Source organism: Salminus brasiliensis, chromosome 10 (assembly GCF_030463535.1).
Source record: "Salminus brasiliensis chromosome 10, fSalBra1.hap2, whole genome shotgun sequence".
NCBI lineage: Eukaryota > Metazoa > Chordata > Actinopteri > Characiformes > Bryconidae > Salminus > Salminus brasiliensis.
Genome location: NC_132887.1, coordinates 14,891,184 through 14,910,690, shown reverse-complemented (window position 1 = coordinate 14,910,690; position 19,507 = coordinate 14,891,184). Strand labels below are relative to the sequence as shown.

Genomic DNA, 19,507 nt, shown 5'->3' with positions numbered 1-19,507 from the left:
CAGCGATAGGCGTCGAGGCGAGGCATGCCACGCATCATGGCTGCTTATATCCTCCCTTCACTCTGGAGGTCAAATCAAAGTGAATTCTTCTCCAGCTTAAGCCCATCTTTTTTTCAGCACATCTCGGCCCCCTATCTCATTTAATGCACTCATGTAAAAGCTCTCCGTCATTATTTGTGCTGTATCACATTTCAAAAGCACTCCAGAGAATCCCTAGGAACAGATGAATCTTATTTCTTATGTATACCTCTTCTATATTCACCAGCGGGGGGAAAAGAGAAAGGGGGAGAGAGAGAGAGATAGACAGAGAGAGGAAAAAGAGAGGGAGAGAGGGGGGAGAGTGCATTGTGTGCTGAACCATGAATTATAAAAATTGATCCCTTTGTTATGTTGGCTTGTATTAAATTGAGATATGCTATGCGCCCGCCTCTCACTGCAGCCGTGGTGAACCCTTGCCGCGTCAGTTTGCATTTAGCAGCCTGAGCATATTTAATGTTTTGCCAGGGCTTATGATGTTCTTGCCAAGAGCACTCCTGCAGCAATTCACCACCGACACTCGCTTTGTGGCAATTACTTCAAAAGTTGTATTTTCAAACTAACTTTTTGATGCCCCTAGCTTTGGGCTTCTGAAAGGATCATTTCCATTTTGTATATTTTTAATACATTTGAATGTTTATTTATTGAAGGGGTTGAGCTCCTTTTTCTGAGCGGCTGAGTGTTCATGTGTATATGTGTTTTATGGAAGTGTGTGTTTGGCACAGGCTGCCTCTGTGGTTTATGAGGAGCTGCGTGCAGGTTTGATATCAGCTTGTAATTAGACATCTTCTTTCACTGGCATTGTGCTGTGATGTCTTATTGAAGGCTGGCAACAGCTGTGTCAAGTGTGTCTGTACCTGCCAATCCCTCTGTCTGATCCACGCTGACTGCACACGACTGCAGACCAGCTGAACATGAGCTACATGCTGCTATCTAATGCCAAATCTCTCTCAAACACATGCCATCTCACAGCTCCCCGGAGTCCCCAGCTCCTTCTTAGAAAGTTCAGAATGAAGATAGATAGAATGCTTTGAAAGTTCAGTAGCAACACCACCTTCCCCATGGCAGACTAGGGTTCAATTATCTGGCCAGACAAGCACACCATGCTGCACCAAAAAGAGTCCTTTGCCAAAAGTCTCAATATATGCCTACCTGTGTAACATGATTCAAATGTTGTTGCTGTAGATGTCATATAGAGAAAGGTAGGTAGAGGCCATTTCTTATGTAGCTTGTTAAAATAAAAATCATATGCGCTATATATAAAGAACCAAATTTCCAAATTTCTGCTTTATTGTTTCGGTTTATTTTCTGACAGCATGGACTGTAGATTTACAATAAAGTGTGACCAGCAATGCCATTTTCGACAAACACTAATAAGGTTCTTTATCTATTCATATGGAAAATGCTTCATTCTCTATATACCAGTGACACATGGTAACAGGGATGCCATGATGCTCTAACTGCATGCCTGAATGTCTTATTTATTGTTCTTGTGCTATACTTTACTGGAGATATTTAACAGTGCTTGTTGGCCATCTGGTGATATCACTATGACAGTCACAGTATACTGTATTATGGCAACTTCTAAGAAAACTGTAGATGAACTGAACTGAAGTCTAAATCTTTACTGTGTTTTTTGGTGTATTTTTTCACTTGACTTAAGAGAGAGCATACATATACATCTGTTTCATAAAAGCAATGACACAGTATCACACTATCACGCTTCTTTCTCATCGCGTCTTTTTTCTTTTAAAACAGATTAAAAAAATGGAGCCTCTTCAGCTTTGATTCTAATTGATTGTAACGTGTATCCTAGAAAGTTAGAAACTCCTTTAATTGGCCCCTAATTTGTGATGGCCTTTGATTTCTGTGAGTGCTAAAGCAGCCTCGCAGCTCCAAATCCAGGCTTGGGAGAGGGGCTCTTTTTAGTTAAAGTGGCAGTCACTCAGTCCCAGGGTCTGGGCTCGCGTGTCCCCCAACGGAGGAGCACAAAGCATCAAAGAGCCCTCGCGGCGTCAGCACTGAGTGACTTCAGGGGCCAAATCTGTCTATATGAATGATGCTAATAACATCTCAGAGGTGAAACAGTGAAAAGCCAGTGTCAGAAGTTACAAAAACTACAAAACAATTCCCCCTGGGTTTGCCTGGGTGATTAAAATGGATGGATCCAAAAAAAGTACAGGGTTGCCGATCTAGTCAATTCTTCCTCTGGGCAAAATGAAGCTACAAAGACTTTAAAGCTTTGTAAAACTTTAAAGCCAGAGAAAAGGTAATTAGTTCCTTTGCTTTTTTTGCACTCTTGATTATTTCATAGAGAATTAGTAGACTTCATTGTACTTCTTAATGTTTTGTGCCTCTGTGTTCCTCAGTTGTCACAGCTGGATGAAGAACCTTAATAACATTTGGTAGGCTGATATGGGCTGGTCTTTATTCACGGTGCAACACATTAAACACAGCAGCAGAGCATAGTATTACTGCTATGGTAAAAATAAAAATGGAGTACAGTAAACAAATGGTTGAACTCTCTAGCCACTGTAGCTGCTCACTGATGATAAAAAAAGTGCATTTTTACTGTAGGTTTCACAACACCCTGTACTGACCCTCTGCTTTGTCTTCCCTAAGGTGATCCACATAACGGGCAGGCTGAGGATAAGAATGGCTCTAACGCACAATCGCAATGTGCCCAATCAAATCATGGGCATGGTGGTGGTCGCCCATGCTCTTCCTCCCCCCACCATTAACGAGGTTCGCATCGACTGCCAGATGTTCGTCACGCGGGTCAACATGGACCTCAACATCGTCTACTGTGAGAATAGGTACTAGCCATCTTCCTTCTTTCTAGCGTTTTTGGTGTTTAATGACTTTATTGATCATGCATGCATGCACTGTACATTTTATATTGCACATACATTATTTGCACATGTATGTGCAGAACTTTGACATTTGCTCAAGCAACATCTGGCATTCCTTTAAAAATCAACCCAGAAAGGCTTCCTTTGTACTTTTAAAAACCTCCGAGAAGCCATTTCTGTTCTGCAAAATGAGAACATCTTAATTTGGTCTGGCTTGAAAGGAAATATCTTATTAGTTTTATTAGTTTTATTTATGTCTCTGGGATTAAAGTCACCCCAATGTCTGCTGAATTTTTTACCACTCCCCTGCACTTAACATATTTATGAGGGGATGGCATCAGGCCAAGTCCATTGCACAGTTATCATCATGGCAAAGGCTCTTTGAACATGGCACTTGATAGCGATCTTACCCTCTCTCTTTCTTAAAGTCCAGCTTTTTCTGAAGCCACTCCAAATATGTTTTGGTGTTCCCGCACTTACAGTTCAGCTGCAAGGGCATGCATCATTTAAAAGCATGCTTTATGTTACTAAGTGATATTTCTTTTGAGAACAGGCTAAGGTGTAACTCTTTTATCGTAGAAATGATTGCTGATGATTGTTTAAACGTGATTCATTTAGTATGTATTTGACTGCTTGGTTGTAAAAGCACAAGAGATACACACTGACATGTCTCATTGTTCTCTTACAGAATTAGTGATTATATGGACCTGACACCTGTGGATATCATAGGAAAGAGATGTTATCATTTCATTCATGCGGAGGATGTGGAGGGCATTCGGCATAGCCATTTAGACTGTGAGTACATATGGGCCTCGCAACTGTAACCTAACTGTCGTCTGTAAAATGTTGTATGCTGAGTTTAGTCAAACACAGCCAGTATGTATGTCATTATATTCTCTAGTGGAGCACAACAGCAACTGGCCAAAGCCACCTTCAGCTGAAAACCTCGAAAAAACATGCACAGCCTGGCAGAGTTATTAGAGTGCAGTCACTATAACACATCAGCATAACAAACTCTCTTTGGGTCAGCCAGTGCTGCATATGTGTAGGGACTATACACAAAATAACAGAACCACTAGGTAATACATGAAAATATCTATATATCTATATATTGTATGTATTGTATGTATATCTATATAGGTATGTACAAGGAGCAAGATTACCATCACCTTTTATTGCTTTATTGATTTTAATGATCTATTTTAAAGAAATACTAAAATATTAGACACTTGAAAAAAGCTGCTTTGATGTTGAACACAAAAAGGCATATAACAACACTGAAATACACTGATAACCAGGGTTATAATAACAAGTTGTTTAGAAGTTACATAAATACACTATATAGACAAAAGTATTGTTTTAAAATGATTTATCCTGCTTTTACTGGAGTAACCGTGTCTACTGTTCAGGGAAGGTTTTCTACTAAATGTTGGAGCATTTCTGTAATGATTTGATTGCATTCTGCGAAAATAGTGTTAGTGAGGTCAGGATGTTGGTTGAACTCCTTGACAGTTCCATTGCTCCACAGCTTGATGCTGTGAGGCTTTACACCCCTCTAACCCACACCTGGCATTAGGCATGGTGGCAATAGGTTCATGTTTATCTATTCCATAGAGTCCTATTTTATTGGCAGTACTACAGGGACAGGACAAGCTGTGTTTATGTGCATTTGCACATCTGTGTCAGCAATGGGTGCTGTTTGTGTGAAACAAACAGAAAAGGTTGGACAATTAGGTTTGAATGTGTTGATATAAAGTACAAATTAAATCTGATTGTAGCTCATAACATCATATTACTTTGTAGTACTGAAAAAGTGCTCTTTGACCCATAACAATAACAATGCTATGAAGAACCATATACGAAAGGTTTCCATCATAGAGAACCATTTAAATAATCAAAAAAACAAGCTTTTCAATTCTTTATGTTCTCTAATAGAACTGTTTTTAACCCTTTTTTAAGGGTGACTAAGGGTGGACATTATGGCTTATCTAGCAGTGCCAAACCATAAAACTTTGTTTCAATTAGTTATATTCAGAATGTGCTGTAATTCTTCCAATTAAGCAAGACTAATTATGCGCTTTGTAATGAGTTGATCAGTGGTCTTTATGTTCTGGTTATCCACTACATTCTCTAAAAAGCATATAGTTTATCACAGCAACATTCACCATGATAACAATAACATGTCATTATATTGTCCTTATAATATTGTATTATATTACCTCTAGATGAATAGAATTAGATATGTAAATAAATTGAGACACAATAACAAATGTTAAGCATAGCAAAATATCAGTAAGAACTCTAGACTTCTAAGAGTAGGTTGTAAAATGTGACATTTCTCATGTAGTTTGCATCATTTGGCCTCAGAGCAGGCCAGGTCGTTCAGAGCTGAACAGGACTGAAAAACTGTCAGATTCCCCACCCTGTGCTGTGTGTGTGTGTCTGCTCGCCTCTCAGCGCTCCTCTTAGGTTAAGCTGCACTTCTCCATATACTGCCAGTGCATTTTGATCACACTTTTACACCATGTAGTATTCATCTTGGCAAATACCCTGCAGGAAAACTCTTTGAAGGCTCCTCAACCTTTGGAGCGCTCGGCTTTCATCGTTCTCGGCAGGAGGGCCGCTGACCGTCTGGAGGAGCATTCGTGCTTTTTGAATATCCTAAATCATCTGTTAAGTGTGTTTTGGCAGGGCACTTTTTTTCTCCGCTCTCCTCTCCTCTCCACGGTAATGGCAGAAATTCAAAGCGTCATTGAGAGCAGCGTAGCGTTTCATACAGTAAATGCTCGCTCGCCTCGGCAGCAGGCAGGTTGCCATTATTTAAGTAGGGAGGGCTGAGGCGCGGGCGCAGGGGGGATAAATCCCTCACTTTATTAGGTGTTTGCGGAGGAAGACGAGTGTCCTTGGGGCTGCTGCTAGAATTTGGAGCTGTCTGATTAGATATTGCAAGTTCAACTGAATTAGAGCGCAATTACTGCTGCATTGCACTGTCCTTTTGCCTTAAAAAGCCACCAGATTGGGTCCATTAGGCCTTGATTTGAAATCCAGCAAAGAGAAAGGAGAGAGGAGTGGAACCCCGGCCTGGATTACATTGATGAGAGAGTAAGAGTGGGTGAGAAAGAGAGAGAGAGGGAGCGAGCAAGAGGCCAAGTATTGCAAGCCTCTAGCTACCCCTGTCTAACCCTCTATTACACATTAGAATGGCAGCAATCACCATAAATGTGGGAGTACTGGGAATGACCAGTCACAAAGCTACTGTGAGAAGCTATTTGTGCATTTCACTTCACATTTTAGTGTTACACATCTTACACAGAAACTCAGTGTTTATTTGTTCATTTACAAAATGCAATTAAAGTACACTTGAATGCTACAACAGGCCAGCATCAACTATGGTTTTATACGCATGCATGTCAAAAGTGTCAACAAAGAGGATTTACAGTCTCATGCAAAAGTTGATACCCATAGTCAAATTACACATTTTGTATTTTTTTTATTATTGATAAGCAGTAAACACAGAATTTTGTTAACATAAAACAACACAACAGTTTCTAAATTCTAACGCACAGATAGTTTTTGAAAACATAAAAAAAAAAAATCTAAACCATCAATAGGACCTGTGCAAAAGTTAAACTTAAGCGTTGCAAAGGCTCAGAGTTGTTGAAGAAAATCTCTCAGAGAGAACTGCTTGTACGCTGGTAAAACCAAAACCCCTAATTGATCCTCAAGAACTTGCAGGAAGGGTTAGCTGAGTCAAAACTTTCTTGTGATTTTGTCACAAAACTCAACGTTTCATGTTTACTACAAAACACCTAAGAAAGCCAGTTGAGTTTTGTAAGCAGGTGCTTTGGATTGATAAAGTTGAAAAAGTATGTTATAAAAAGTATAATGATGTTTCCACAGTCTGGATTATAAACACATTCTTGCAGAGACTGGGTTCTCACTGTTTAGTCAAAGTAAACAATGGCTGTTCTACCCTAATTGCAGTGTTGACAGTTGTGCATACTCTGCAGATATATAACATCACACCAAACATTTTAGGTTAGTTTGACAGAGTTAATAGCAATAATCACCGTCATCATTGTTCTATCAAAGGCTCATCACACTTTGACTGTGTGTGCATGCTGAAGGAACGGTAGCAATTCTCAGTGCAGTCCGTGGTTCTGCTGATTGCCAATCAGAGAGTGACATCAGGTCACGCGAGGCCATCAGATCAGCTGGAGTGAGGAAAATGAGAGCACGTGTCACTCTGCACTAACCTCTCTGACCCATTCTGCCTCAGCAGGGCAGCATAGACACACACACTCATACACACCAGCAGACTGCCCACATCCTTAATGAGTTCTGTTTGATGAAATGTGTGGAATACAGACACTGCTTCACAAATCTAATATTTATTGTAGGGCATTTAGAAACTAGTTGTAACCAAAGTTATTACATAATGAATGTCACTGGTCAATTTTTTGCTCTTTCATGTGCATTCATAAATTTTCTTTGAAGAAACCTAAAGCAAGTCTTCACACCAAGTTGCCTGTTACACTAAGGATACAGTAAAGACAGAGGCATTCCTCCTACCTGTGATAAAGATGAATGTACTATATTCAGTAATGCTTATCTTTTATTTATATAGCACCTCTTTATTTGAATAGAACAAACAGACAAAGTGCTATTGCTAATAAAGAACCATGTTTGTAAGAGATGTGAGCATGGTGTGTGAAGAAGATTCAACTGATGTAAAGGTTCTTTACCAATTTAGTTCTTCACAATCAGACCAAAACGTGGTTGTTCTGTGGCATTTCTTAAAAAAACATTTGTAGCACCTTTCTGTTTTAAGAGTGTAGACTTACATCTACAGGTTTAATTGCCAGGCCTTTTTTTACACACCTGTAGGTTGTTAATTACAAGTACGTCACACTGGCTTCAGTGATTAAAAAGCTTTGTCATTTCCTGCATTCGCTCAGTTTAAATGTTACATCGTCGTGTTTTAGTTCACCACTCATCGTGCATGTTTTACATGACTTCCTATTACAGAACGAACAGAGCTAGATATGCTTGGACTGGTGTGCAAACATCAGCTCCTCTCCAAAGCGTTTGATGTGAGCAGATGTTTCTTTCCTATCTGCAGAAATGTAATGTGACAGAGCTGACCTCACCTCAGCCACGGAACAGGAGGAACACGTAAATTAACAAAAGACGTTCTGCTACACAGCTACACGTCATATGCACTGTGTAAATGGTCTGTGTATGTGTGTGTGTGTATTTTTCACCAGCTGAGAAAGAAGACAGAGGGGGGTGGGAAAAGATGGCTCAGAAAAGTGTGGAGAAACCCCAGGAGAGTGGAGTTGTGTGCCTGAAGGCAGACTCATAGAGCCGCTCTCTGTAGACTAGTTCAAACTGACTTTAATGAAAGACTCCCTTCACTGCTTATTGAGTTTAAAGACAGACTCCAGCACCACGAAAAAAACACACCTGCTAGACACAGCTGAGTTTATAGCAATTTCCCTTATCACATTTATAACAGACGTGAAAAAGAAAAGCAGTTTAGCGGCTGTAGAAATTAGGAACCAGACATGCACTGTTTAGTCTGTCTGTGAAGCAACTGAGAGATTATTTTGGATGAAAATATGCACCTTTTAGTTAAATGTCTCAGGAAAACGTATTCAAGCTTGTCAGAGGATCACTAGCGCTGGGTATTACAAATCAGTGCTTTTATACTACCAGCTGATTAACATTTGACCACTTGCCTAATATGTTAGTATGCCACATGCTCCAACAACAGCTCACTCTACAAGACCTGTGAAGGTACCCTGTGGTGTCTGGCACCAAAACGTTGGCAAAATATCTGTAAAGTCCTGTAATTTGTGAGGTGGAGCTGCCACAGATTGGACTTGGTCCAGCACATCCCAGCACGCACATACCCGACCACCCATGTGATGTAAAGCACTCTTCTTCCTTTGCTCCAACATCCAGTTCCAGTACTTGTGTCTGTAGGCACTTAGGGGATAAAGGTCAGCACAGGCACTCTGACTGGTCTGTGACTACTTAGTCCCATACGCAGCATGGTGAGATGGAATGTATGTTGTGGGTTTTTGTCTCACTGGATGTTTGTGTCTTGATGCTCTTACAGAATAACTTCAGATCTTTACAAGTTACTTTTGACCTTTTTTGTCAGTCCATTCAACATGAAATGTTGAAAATTATCTGAACAAATTAGAAACAGCAAACAGCGAGTCATTTCTCTAGGGATGATGTGACCCAGGTCTTTTTTTTTACAGTACAACACTAAACGATACAAAACATTGCAGTGCTGTCCCCCCTCTGCCAGCCCAGTCCAGTAAAAGGAGCTCTGCTTCCAGCCAAGAATCCTTTTCCCCATGCCTTCTCTCTCATTCATAAAAGGCTTGTCTTTACGATAATACCCCAATGGACTGCAAGGACTTTTCCATAAAGCAATTTCACGGGTGTAAATTACTTACTTTTATATGACGGTGACTCCCCCTACCTCCTTCGCCGCAAGTGGGGGACACGTTGGGTAAAGGGTATCTGAAAGGTAGCTGCTATTATGGAAGGGATCCAAGTGATTAAACGGAACTGAAGGACAGAGGCCCGGCGTAGAGAGAGGGAGAGAGAGGGAGAGATGGAGAGAAAGAGAGAGCGAGCTCGTCCTGCAGGCTAGCCCGAGGCTTCAGGAGAGAGCAGCCAGATTAAAGATGCCGTATTCCTTTTAATGCCTCCAAAGGCTGCTGACGACTCCGGCACGGAAAGAGAGAGAGAGAGAGAGAGAAAGGGAGGGAGAGAGAGAGCGCAAAGGGGCGGCTTCATTACCACTAAATCAATAGCGCAAGCAGGTCCTGATTGATTTAATGGCAGTGTAAGTGAAAGGGGTTAAAAAATAAGGTTCACCTGCACAACAGTGGCACCAGGCAGAGCCAGGGGTGCAGCGTATTGATGGCAATGCAGATGAGCCCTGCTCATTAGGTTTAAAACAAGCAGAGAATGGGCCTGGATTTCATACAGTCGATTTTAAAGGGAGCCCTGGTACGCTGTATTGCGATCACATAGAGAGTAAGCGAAAGAAATAAGTACTGGTAAAGTAGATATTACCTTGCCGTTTGTGCACACTAACAGATTCTTGCAGACTCTTTGTATTTCTGCATTTCCATACCCTTTCTTTAACTCGACAATAGGCAGCTTCTCATTATAATTAGACTAAACGTATTTTGCACTTGTGAGTGAGGTTTTGCTGGTGTTGGAGTACCAGGTTTAGTCCTCCTGTGAAATTGCTAAAAAAAAAATTTTTGCTCAGGTTTTCAGTATTCTATACCACTGTGTATGTGTGTGTATAGTGTGGAAGCAGTGAAGGTTAGAGCAAGGTTATGCCCACCGGGTGTGGTGAACAAGTCAGAAAAACAACATATTTTGTCTCAATTTTCTGCAGTTATTTGTTAGTTTTGCATTTACTGGCGAAGAAAGCAGTCATTGAGCTAAAGTCAATTATTATCGCCTTGGGATGGCTTATTAAACAATGTTATTAGTCCCTAATAGTTTTAATTACTGGTCTTCTTTTTGTATAAATCATTCTCCTCAAGGAACTCTTTTTTTTATGGAAAGCACTATTTGTGGCTGTAATTAAAGAATATAAATTTACGACTTTGTTCTGATTCTGACCATTTTGGGTTCACTGAGAAATGATTAATGCAGATACATATTGGTTGAGATAACCATTTAGTGCTTAATTTGGCAAAATTTATTGCGGCCGACCGCCACAGTCTCTTTACTTGAGCAGCTTCAGACAAGGACACAGCATAAGAGACATTGGAAGCAGCCACAGCGCACTCTGGTGGGATAACAAGGATACTGCACTCTTGTACACAGATCTTTATGTGGAAATTACAGAGGCAGTAGAGATAACCTTGATGCTCTGAAAGGAGCATAATCCACTGGATTAAGCATCATTTTGTCTAAGAAGCTCTGAAGTCGGGACAGAGGTGTTGTTAATCTGCAGATAAATAGTAAAACTTCTCTCTGTTGTGTTTCTTTTCTCCATAGTGATGAACAAGGGCCAGTGTGTGACCAAATACTACCGCTGGATCCAGAAGAATGGAGGCTATATCTGGATCCAGTCCAGTGCTACCATCGCCATTAATGCCAAGAATGCCAACGAAAAGAACATCATCTGGGTCAACTATGTGCTTAGGTAAACAGGGCTATACTCGGTTAAGTGTAATCCCAAACCACTCTGACGCTTATTTGTCAATGCCCATCAGAAAAGTAGAGGATTTCTCATTTGTGATTGCAAGACAGCAATGGGCAAATAGATAGATCTCTGTAAGCCTCCATTTAATTTCCTCTCCCTCTGTGGGCCCGAGCAGAGACTTAGCCTGAGATCATTAGAGAGGTGTGGGCTTTGGGGAGCACTGGATCAATCAGGATGTTTGAGATGTTCAGGAGCAGTGAGTGTAGTGGAGCCTATTTCATGTTTTTTTCGGGAGGCTGTTAGAAACAGCTCTTTTTTGGCACTGTGAATAACTCTTCTCATCTGTTTCTGTCGGTCAGTAATCCGGAATACAAGGACACGCCTATGGACATCGCACAGCTTCCAAACCTGCCAGAGAAAGCCTCAGAGTCCTCAGAAACGTCCGACTCAGAGTCCGACTCTAAGGAGAACTCTGGTACAGTATCAATATTACCCTTTGTACTGGTCATACAAATAATGTCACACCAAATAATGTCCCTTAGTTGTATACAATCCAGTCTGATCTCAAAGGGAGTTTAACAGAATTTAACAGCTGAATCAGTGGTCACACTCTCAATTTGGTCGGAGTGTGCGTGAATTCAGCATAGTATTTTAACAACCTGTAAATTGCTTTCTACATGGTCAAAAATAAATAAAATCCTCAGTATCATCACTAATATCAATAATGGAATAACAATAAAAACATCAAAAATAACAATATGATAAAGGCATTATGACAGGGTTAAGATGATTCTAACAAAGCATAACCAATAGTTTAGGACCTTGCTGAATGTTTTTTGTTTTATTTGCTCTCAGCAACTTAAAGCAGTGTATCTCATGTAATTTATGTGGTTATGAGGGTAAATTGTGGCATGTCACCTGCAAATGATATGTAAAAACAGGTGTTTTTATCCACACAGCTGATTCATCAGTTGCAGTCAAATCCCTGCTGTAACTGATAGTGTCATGAATTCGACAGTTCTTAGGCTATTCTGAGCGCTCCAGTTTGTGCTCATTTCTAAGCAGCTTTGAGTAGAGGCTAATAATACCACACCTGTAGACTCTGTCAAGTTTTAAAGTTATCACATAGGCCACATCCTTACACCCACGCTCATTTCCGAAAATCCTCTCCTTTCGTCCCGAAACACGAAATTTGGTTAAAATAAATGATTAAGCCTGGGCAGTCACTTGGAGATATTAATTATGCATTGCAGCGCAAGATTGAGTGTGATTCCAAAGATGGTCTAGGGGCAGTGAGAGAATGAGGCTGATTGACAGACTGGGGAGAGTGCCAGGGCACTGTCCCCTGAAACCTCTGCATGGTCAGCCCTTTGCCAGCCTTCATCACAAAGGTTACAGTCTCTGCCAGCTGCAGCTGGACTAGACTGTGCCCTCACTCCGTCCCTCCCTCCCTCCGTCCCTCCCGCTTTCCTGCTCTTCCTCCTCTCTTTCTTCCTTCCCATCATTCTCCTCCTTCTCTATTTCTGTCTCCCTTGTCTTTGTTTTCTTTTTCATCTTTCTCTGTTTCCTCATGTGAGCAAAACATTGAAGAGGGTGTACACTTGAAAACCAGATAGAAACAGAAGATAAGAGCTGTTACTCTGGGGAATAATTATTAATCCTCTTGTGACTGTAATGAAGGTGACATGCTTTCAGTAACTCAGCACTGGATAACAATCTACAGAATCAAACTACACTGAACTTGTCTTATTTCCTGTAACACAAGAATCATGGAGCTTGACCTAAAATCGAGTTGAACAGTTTGCACAACAAGTGTTTCCAATTACATAATTTTATATTTCAAGTCTACATTTAGTTTTCAGTAAGTACAGGATTGGTCACGAAGAGACATGCTCACCTAATTATTATTGATTGCTAGTAGAAGCAGAGATATTTTATAATGACCTGAATGTGTTATTTTTAGCAGAATGAAAATCCCATGTATTTTCCCGATGTTTTTGTTGGTTTTTGACACCAAAACAAAACTGAAAAAGTTGAACTTAAAAATTGAAATGGAATGAAAATGTTTGACTTGAACCTATTGATACAAAATGCTTTTAAAATAGAATAGCAACTGCAAACATAACAGCAACTTTTAAGTATTAAGTGTTTTAAATTTGATAAACTATAGAATAAAGTCCCAATTCCACCTTCTCTGTAATAAAAAATATTACTTTTGGAGAAAATCATATAACTTCAGTGATTGCAGTAATTTCTGAACACCCCACTTCCTCTCTCCTTTTCTCCCAGAAGACAATGAGAACTCAAAATCAGACGGGAAAGGGAATCAATCTTCAGAGCACAGTGAGGACCCAGAGTCAGACAGTAAAAAGCATGCCGGCCGGCCGTCAGAGCAGGAGATGAGGCGTCAGGAGGAGGGCGACAGCTCCAGTAACCCAGAGAGCCAGGACAGCGAGGACAGCCTGGAGCCATCTGACTGCGAGCCTGAGCGCAAGGAGGGGCGGCTGGCCCAGCTAGGTGGCCTGCGCATCAAAGTGGAACGCTATGGCGAAGGAGATGGGACAGAGCTCCAGGACTCACCCTCGTCCTCCTCTGAGGAGGAAGAGGATGAAGATGAGGAAGATGAAGAAGAAGATGAGGCTGGAATGAAGGACTGCCACAGCGGAGGGGAGCTTAGTGGCCCAGCAGTCAGCAAACACCAGAGGAGGAAGAAGAGAAGGAAAAAGCAGCAGAAGTGGGAGGCCAGTCGCCAACGGCTACGACTTTCACCCCCGGCCGCCACTAGCCCAAGCCCAGGTAGTCTGGACCCTGCTTTGGGCGAGCAGCCCCCCTTGCTTCCACCGCCTTCCCCTGCCACCGCTTCCGTGCTGAAGATCAAGACGGAGATGGCCGAGCCCATCAACTTCGACAACGACAGCAGCATTTGGAACTTCCCACCCAACCGCGAGATCTCCCGCAATGAGTCGCCGTACAGCATGACCAAGCCCCCAGCCACACATGACGCCTTTCCATCCCCCCAGCCCACCGGCCTGCAGGTGGCCATCCCAGACTCAGTTCTCACTCCGCCCGGCACTGAGGGCGGAGCGGGCAGCAGGAAGTCCAACTTCACTAACAGCAGTAGCAGTAGCAGCAACAACAGCAGCAACAGCGCCCCCACTTCAGCTTCCAGCTCAGCTTCTGCAAGCCTGGCTCCACCCTCTTCCAACTCTGCAACCTCTGACCCCCTTTCTCCCCCTCTCTCAGCCTCGCCGCGGGACAAGCAGCAGGGCACGCCCACCTCGCAGGGTTCCCTGCTCTACAGCAGCGACCTGGAGGCCCTGCAGCGGCTGCAGCAGGCAGGGAACATGGTGCTTCCTCTGGTGCACCGGGTCACGGCCACCAGCACAGCAGCCGCCCCACGCGTGTACACCACCGGCACCATCCGCTACGCACCAGCCGACGTCACACTGGCCATGCAGGGCAACCTGCTTCCCAACGCTCACGCCGCCGCAGCAGCCGTCAACTTCGTGGACGTCAACGGGCCCAGCTTCGGCATCGACCCCAAGACGCCCATGGAGATGCTGTACCACCATGTGCACCGGCTCAACATGTCTGGGCCATTCGGAGGCGCGGTCAGCGGGGCCGGACTCACGCAGATGCCCGCCGCCAATGTCTTTACCACAGCCGAGGGACTCTTCTCCACGCTGCCCTTCCCTGTATACAGCAACGGCATCCACACCACGCAGACTCTGGAGCGCAAAGAGGACTGAATGCAAAACTCCAAGACCATATTACTGTGTTCAACTGTGTTCAACAAGACTCTTTTAGAGGCATAAGACTGTGTTTCGAGTTGGGGGGAAATGAAATGTTCTAGCACTTTGAATTTCAAGCAATCATGCTTGTGTAATTGAAACAAACGTGTTGTTTTTTTTCCCTTTCCTGTCTTTCTATCTTTCTGTCTTTCTTTTCCTTCCGCATCCTCTTCTTCCTCTTTCTCTCTCCTTTCCTCTAGTTGTCAATGGCATTTTCTCTAAACAACTAAACAGACTCGTCTCTATTTCAGAAAGCTCCTTTTGAGCCTCAGAGATCTCACCATGCTGCAGTGTGTGGTTTCTCTGTGGTGACACAAGGTGTACTTTTTGACTTCGGTATATTGCATCCTTACCAGGATGTCTTGTATATTTAAAGGCAATTCAAAAAGGAGATGTGAATGACGTGAAAAGAAACTCTTGTTCTTTTTATCAGTGTCTTGATGTGATCAAGGTTGACGCAGACAAAAGGATGTTACCCTGTTTGACGTAGTTGAAATGGGTTTTGAGGGTTCTTTCTTAACGAGGGAATAGTATTTTAGGAATAATGCTTTTCTTCGTTTTTTTTTATAGTTCAGATTTAACTTACGAATCATGCATTTAAAAAGAATAAAAAAATAAATTAAAAAAAGCAATTTTAGCCGGGTATTGACCTGTGAACAGAATGTTACTCTAAACTCCCAGGACTTTGGAACAGGTCAGTGTGAGATTCCTCCGGTTCCATCTTCTTTTTGCAGTTCCATGGTGCTAACATCAACTAACCCTCACTCAGCTGGCTGATGTAGGTACTATTCCAGAGCTCAACACGAATGAAGGCTTGAGAGATTTTCTACCGAAAAAAGTCAAACCTATAACAGGCAGGTTTATTTTTCATGAGTTTGTTCCCCACAGAGAGCGGAGAAGGGTCTGGCGGCGGCTCAATCTAATTGAGTCAGGAAAGAGATTCGGAGCAGGTTGATTCTGTTTGTACTTTTTAAGTGAATTTCTTCTCTCAGTGTAACTGAGGCTAATTTTTTGCATCATAAACTTGAAGATGAATGTGAAACTAACTCTTCGCTCAGTTTTTTCCCCCCTCTCCTTCTTAACATTGGAAGCCTAGTACCTTTCCCCCATCAGTCTCTTCCAAAATCAGCTTCCCTACATCCTTCATGAACTCTGGAAACCACATATCAAGGAGATTGTAATATGGACATGCATTTTCAATCAAAAAATGTGTTTTGAAAAATCACATTCCTAATTTCTTTTCCACTGTTGCCAAAAAAAATATTGTCACAGTTTAGTGTTAAAACACTGTGAATTGTCGTTTGAAGAAAAAAAAAGAAAGAAAAGTAATAAAAAGGAAGAAAACTGTCACTTCATCTTTTGGCAGCCGTCCATCAAGTCATCTATTACCAAGCGTGATAACCGTAAATGTGTACAATGTGTAAGTGTCATTGGCTGTCAGTCTCCATAGCAATTTCCGTGTGTGTTACTATATGCAGTATATGCCGAGCTGATGTAGCTGTTTCGTCCTTTGTCCTCTCTGTGCTAGTGTGGGCTTGGACGGGGAAACGCTAGTTCTCCCTCTCCTCCCCCCCCTACAGTCTTAGTGAACCAGTGGAGGTTAGTGGATTTTTGTGTGGTGGCCTTCCAATGTAGTGTCACCTTTTTGCTGCTTCCTTTTGTCTGTATTACTTTTCTGTTCCTGCTATTGCTTTGCTGTCGTGTAGTCTACAGACCTCTCTCTTTCTCTCAGAGATAAAAGACTCTTAACTAGCTCAAAGGTTTAAGGAGCCATTCTTTGCCACTGAGGAATTCTGGGATTGCAGTTTCCAGCTCGAAACTGATGAGGATAAAAACTGAAGTAGCATTTAGACCAAACGTCTAAACTGGAAAACCTCAAAGGCCGCAGTTGTGAAACACTCCCAGAGTCCCTTGTGCTTCTCGTGTGCATTGGGTGTATTTCATTGGTTTCCACCAAACCTGTTGACTTTAAGGACCCTGCAACTCACAGGAAAATAATAATAATAATAATAATAATAATAATAATAATAATAATAAAAGATTGTGGTAGTATTTCAGGACAATAAACAATTTTAAAGATTTCTAAAGAGATGAAGAGAAAAAAAATTTCGCACTATAAAATCTATTTTTATAGGTGTTTTGGAAATGCATGTTTACTAAGTTGATTGTTTGGTTTACTTGATTTTCTTCGGTCCAGCAGCTTTGTCAGCGTTTAGTGTTTTTTAGTCTGTCCAGCAAAGGAAAGGGGGAGCCTTTTGTCTTTTTACTGAATCAGGCTACTCCTGTACATCAGGAAACTCGTGTCTGTGGTTTCTGTGCAGATGTGTTGTTACTCAAACCCAGGTCATGATATATCAATGTTTTTAAAAGCGATATTGGGGGGCTTGCTGTTGGAGCAGTTGCAGGAGAGCTTGGCGTCACCACTGGAGGTCAGCGGGAACCTAGAGTTTAGCGTTTTCTACATTGCAGTGCAACGTTATAGTGCTGGGGTGGGGGCAGCTCAAAAAACAGACACTGTGGACCAGGAAATACACCCATATGTTACAAACTGAACAGCCGGGCGAGCTGTCTCAATGTTTCTGTGTTGTGTCAAAATGATTGCTGGTGATTTAATCTAAAACTAATCTCAGCTGCTGTCAGATAAATAGTGTTTAAAAATTACAATATGAAAAATCACTTCATTACCTGTGAAAACTGTGTCTGTGTTTTTAACTATTTCTTGTACAATTATACAGATTCTTTTATGAGGAACTTGGTGCCAAGTAGATGAAATACGGGAGAAAGGGATTCTCTTAGTATCAATGTTAACAGTGTTATAAATTCTAAATACAAACAAATTAAAATATTAAAAAGAGAAAACTATGGTACATTTTTATTTTCTTTTTTTTGTTTGTTTTGTTTTGTTTTGTTTAATTTTTTTTCCAAAAAAAGGAAACATAACTAACTGAAGCTAACTGAGTGCCTGGCTTATTTTTTGAAAAACATCTTTTTTTTTTCATTTACCATGAATAATGCTGCAATTCTGAAATGTACATACTTCATTTTACAACAGGGTTCTTTTATACTTTTGTAGGTTTTCATCAGTTTAAGCAAACATGTCATACATGGTTGTCTTTATGTAACACGGTTTTTTACCATCTTACAGGTGCCATATTCATAATAAACTTCTCTTGGATTTGTTACTATCTGGCATCATTTCTTTTCTGTTCAGTTCATCTCAAGTGAATGCCACACATCAGCGACTTCCTTTCTTTAGTTCTATCCTTCTTTATTTCCCTATGTTGTGTTTTTCTTCTGTTCAGATAAGCAGTCGATATGTCCTTCGTTGGTGTCATGGTTGGTTTTACGATTCAGGAGGGAACCCATGAGATCGAAGGTCTCTCTCTCTCATCCTGATGCGCTCATACTTCTAACACACACACACACACGCTGACACAGAGCATGCAGTCCAAGTGCTTCCATACACCAGACTGCTTCTCTCTCTTTTTCTGGGGGTCTGTGGCAATCCAGTGCATTCGTATGCCTGGCCCTGTCTGTCAGACATAATGTTTCGTGGTGGTTGAGTGCATTTGTTGTTTTTTCGTTGAACAGGAGCTCACGGGTATATTTGATGCTCTATCATACCTCGCAATATCCTCATAGGGTTTTTAATTAGCGGGTAATATAGACTGTGCTATCCGTGTCATCTGCCATACTGATCTCACTGTAACTCCAACAGCAAAGCTGAATAAACGGGGAAAAAATCACTCATTTTAATAGTGTTTTATTTTAGATCTTCTGCCAGGGTGCTCAGAGAGACTGAACCTTGCAGTGGTGCTGGTATTCAGAAGCAACAGCTTGGTGTCCGGGCATTGAAACGTGCCTTTCAAAGCTGTGGAACTCTTCTGTCTCTGTTTCTCCTCGTTTCTCTTTCCTTCCCTCTCCTTCTCCTTCTCTTTCTCCTTCTCGCCATCACTCCTCACCCTCCACCTTCCTCCCTCCTTCACTGAGGTCTCCTCAGTTCCATCCCTCACTCCCCCCTGACTGCAGGCGCTGTGAGGAGGTCACTGCCGAAGCCCAGCGAAAAACTCCAGCCAACTTTAAATATTTCACGCAATTTTAAATGAAGGCCATGAATGATAGATCACAGGAGAGAGAGGCAGAGAAAAAGCCTAGACCTGAAACCTCCCTAATGACCATGAGCTGTCCATCTCCCCGTACTGTCCTTATTGGGAATCATCGTGTGCGTTTATATAGCAGCTCATTAGATCTAAAGGTACATAGCACCTGAAGCGTGCACCAGAGAGGAGACTATGCTCCCGCTCAAAGACAGCTCTTGTCTTATAATTACTACAACTTTTGAAAATGAACAGGCAGCACGTTTTTATGCTGTTGCTTTTTTATTTCAACTAGAATTATGGTACTGTGGGATGTAATACAGCCCTAATAATTTCCCCCTTATGGTGCATGTTTTCTGTTTCCCCTATTGCTTCATATTGCTCACATTATTTAACAGTACTAAAAAGAAAGAAAGGATTATTTTAGCCTTTTCAGTTTTTCTAAATTTAATGATGATAGGAACCAGGAGTGAGGATGTCTATTATGACCTATTACAAAAAGACCAGTGGCCTTTTTTGTTTATGTAATATTGATTA

The 19,507-nt window shown here is 41.7% G+C and overlaps 1 protein-coding gene across 6 annotated transcripts in view; it reads left to right on the top strand.

Moving 5' to 3' along the window:
• npas3 (neuronal PAS domain protein 3) overlaps window positions 1–18,058 on the top strand; it is a 248,842-nt gene extending 230,784 nt beyond the window's left edge. For 5 of the 6 annotated variants that reach the window (XM_072689401.1, XM_072689399.1, XM_072689405.1 and 2 more), the window contains 5 exons: window positions 2,659–2,852; window positions 3,577–3,683; window positions 10,935–11,082; window positions 11,442–11,557; window positions 13,372–18,058. In XM_072689401.1, the coding sequence (XP_072545502.1) occupies window positions 2,659–2,852; window positions 3,577–3,683; window positions 10,935–11,082; window positions 11,442–11,557; window positions 13,372–14,831 (2,025 nt within the window). In that variant the 3' untranslated portion in view covers window positions 14,832–18,058. The remainder of the gene's footprint in view (window positions 1–2,658; window positions 2,853–3,576; window positions 3,684–10,934; window positions 11,083–11,441; window positions 11,558–13,371) is intronic. The other variant, XM_072689400.1, reaches the window with a different exon arrangement.
• The last annotated feature ends 1,449 nt before the right edge of the window (window positions 18,059–19,507 follow it).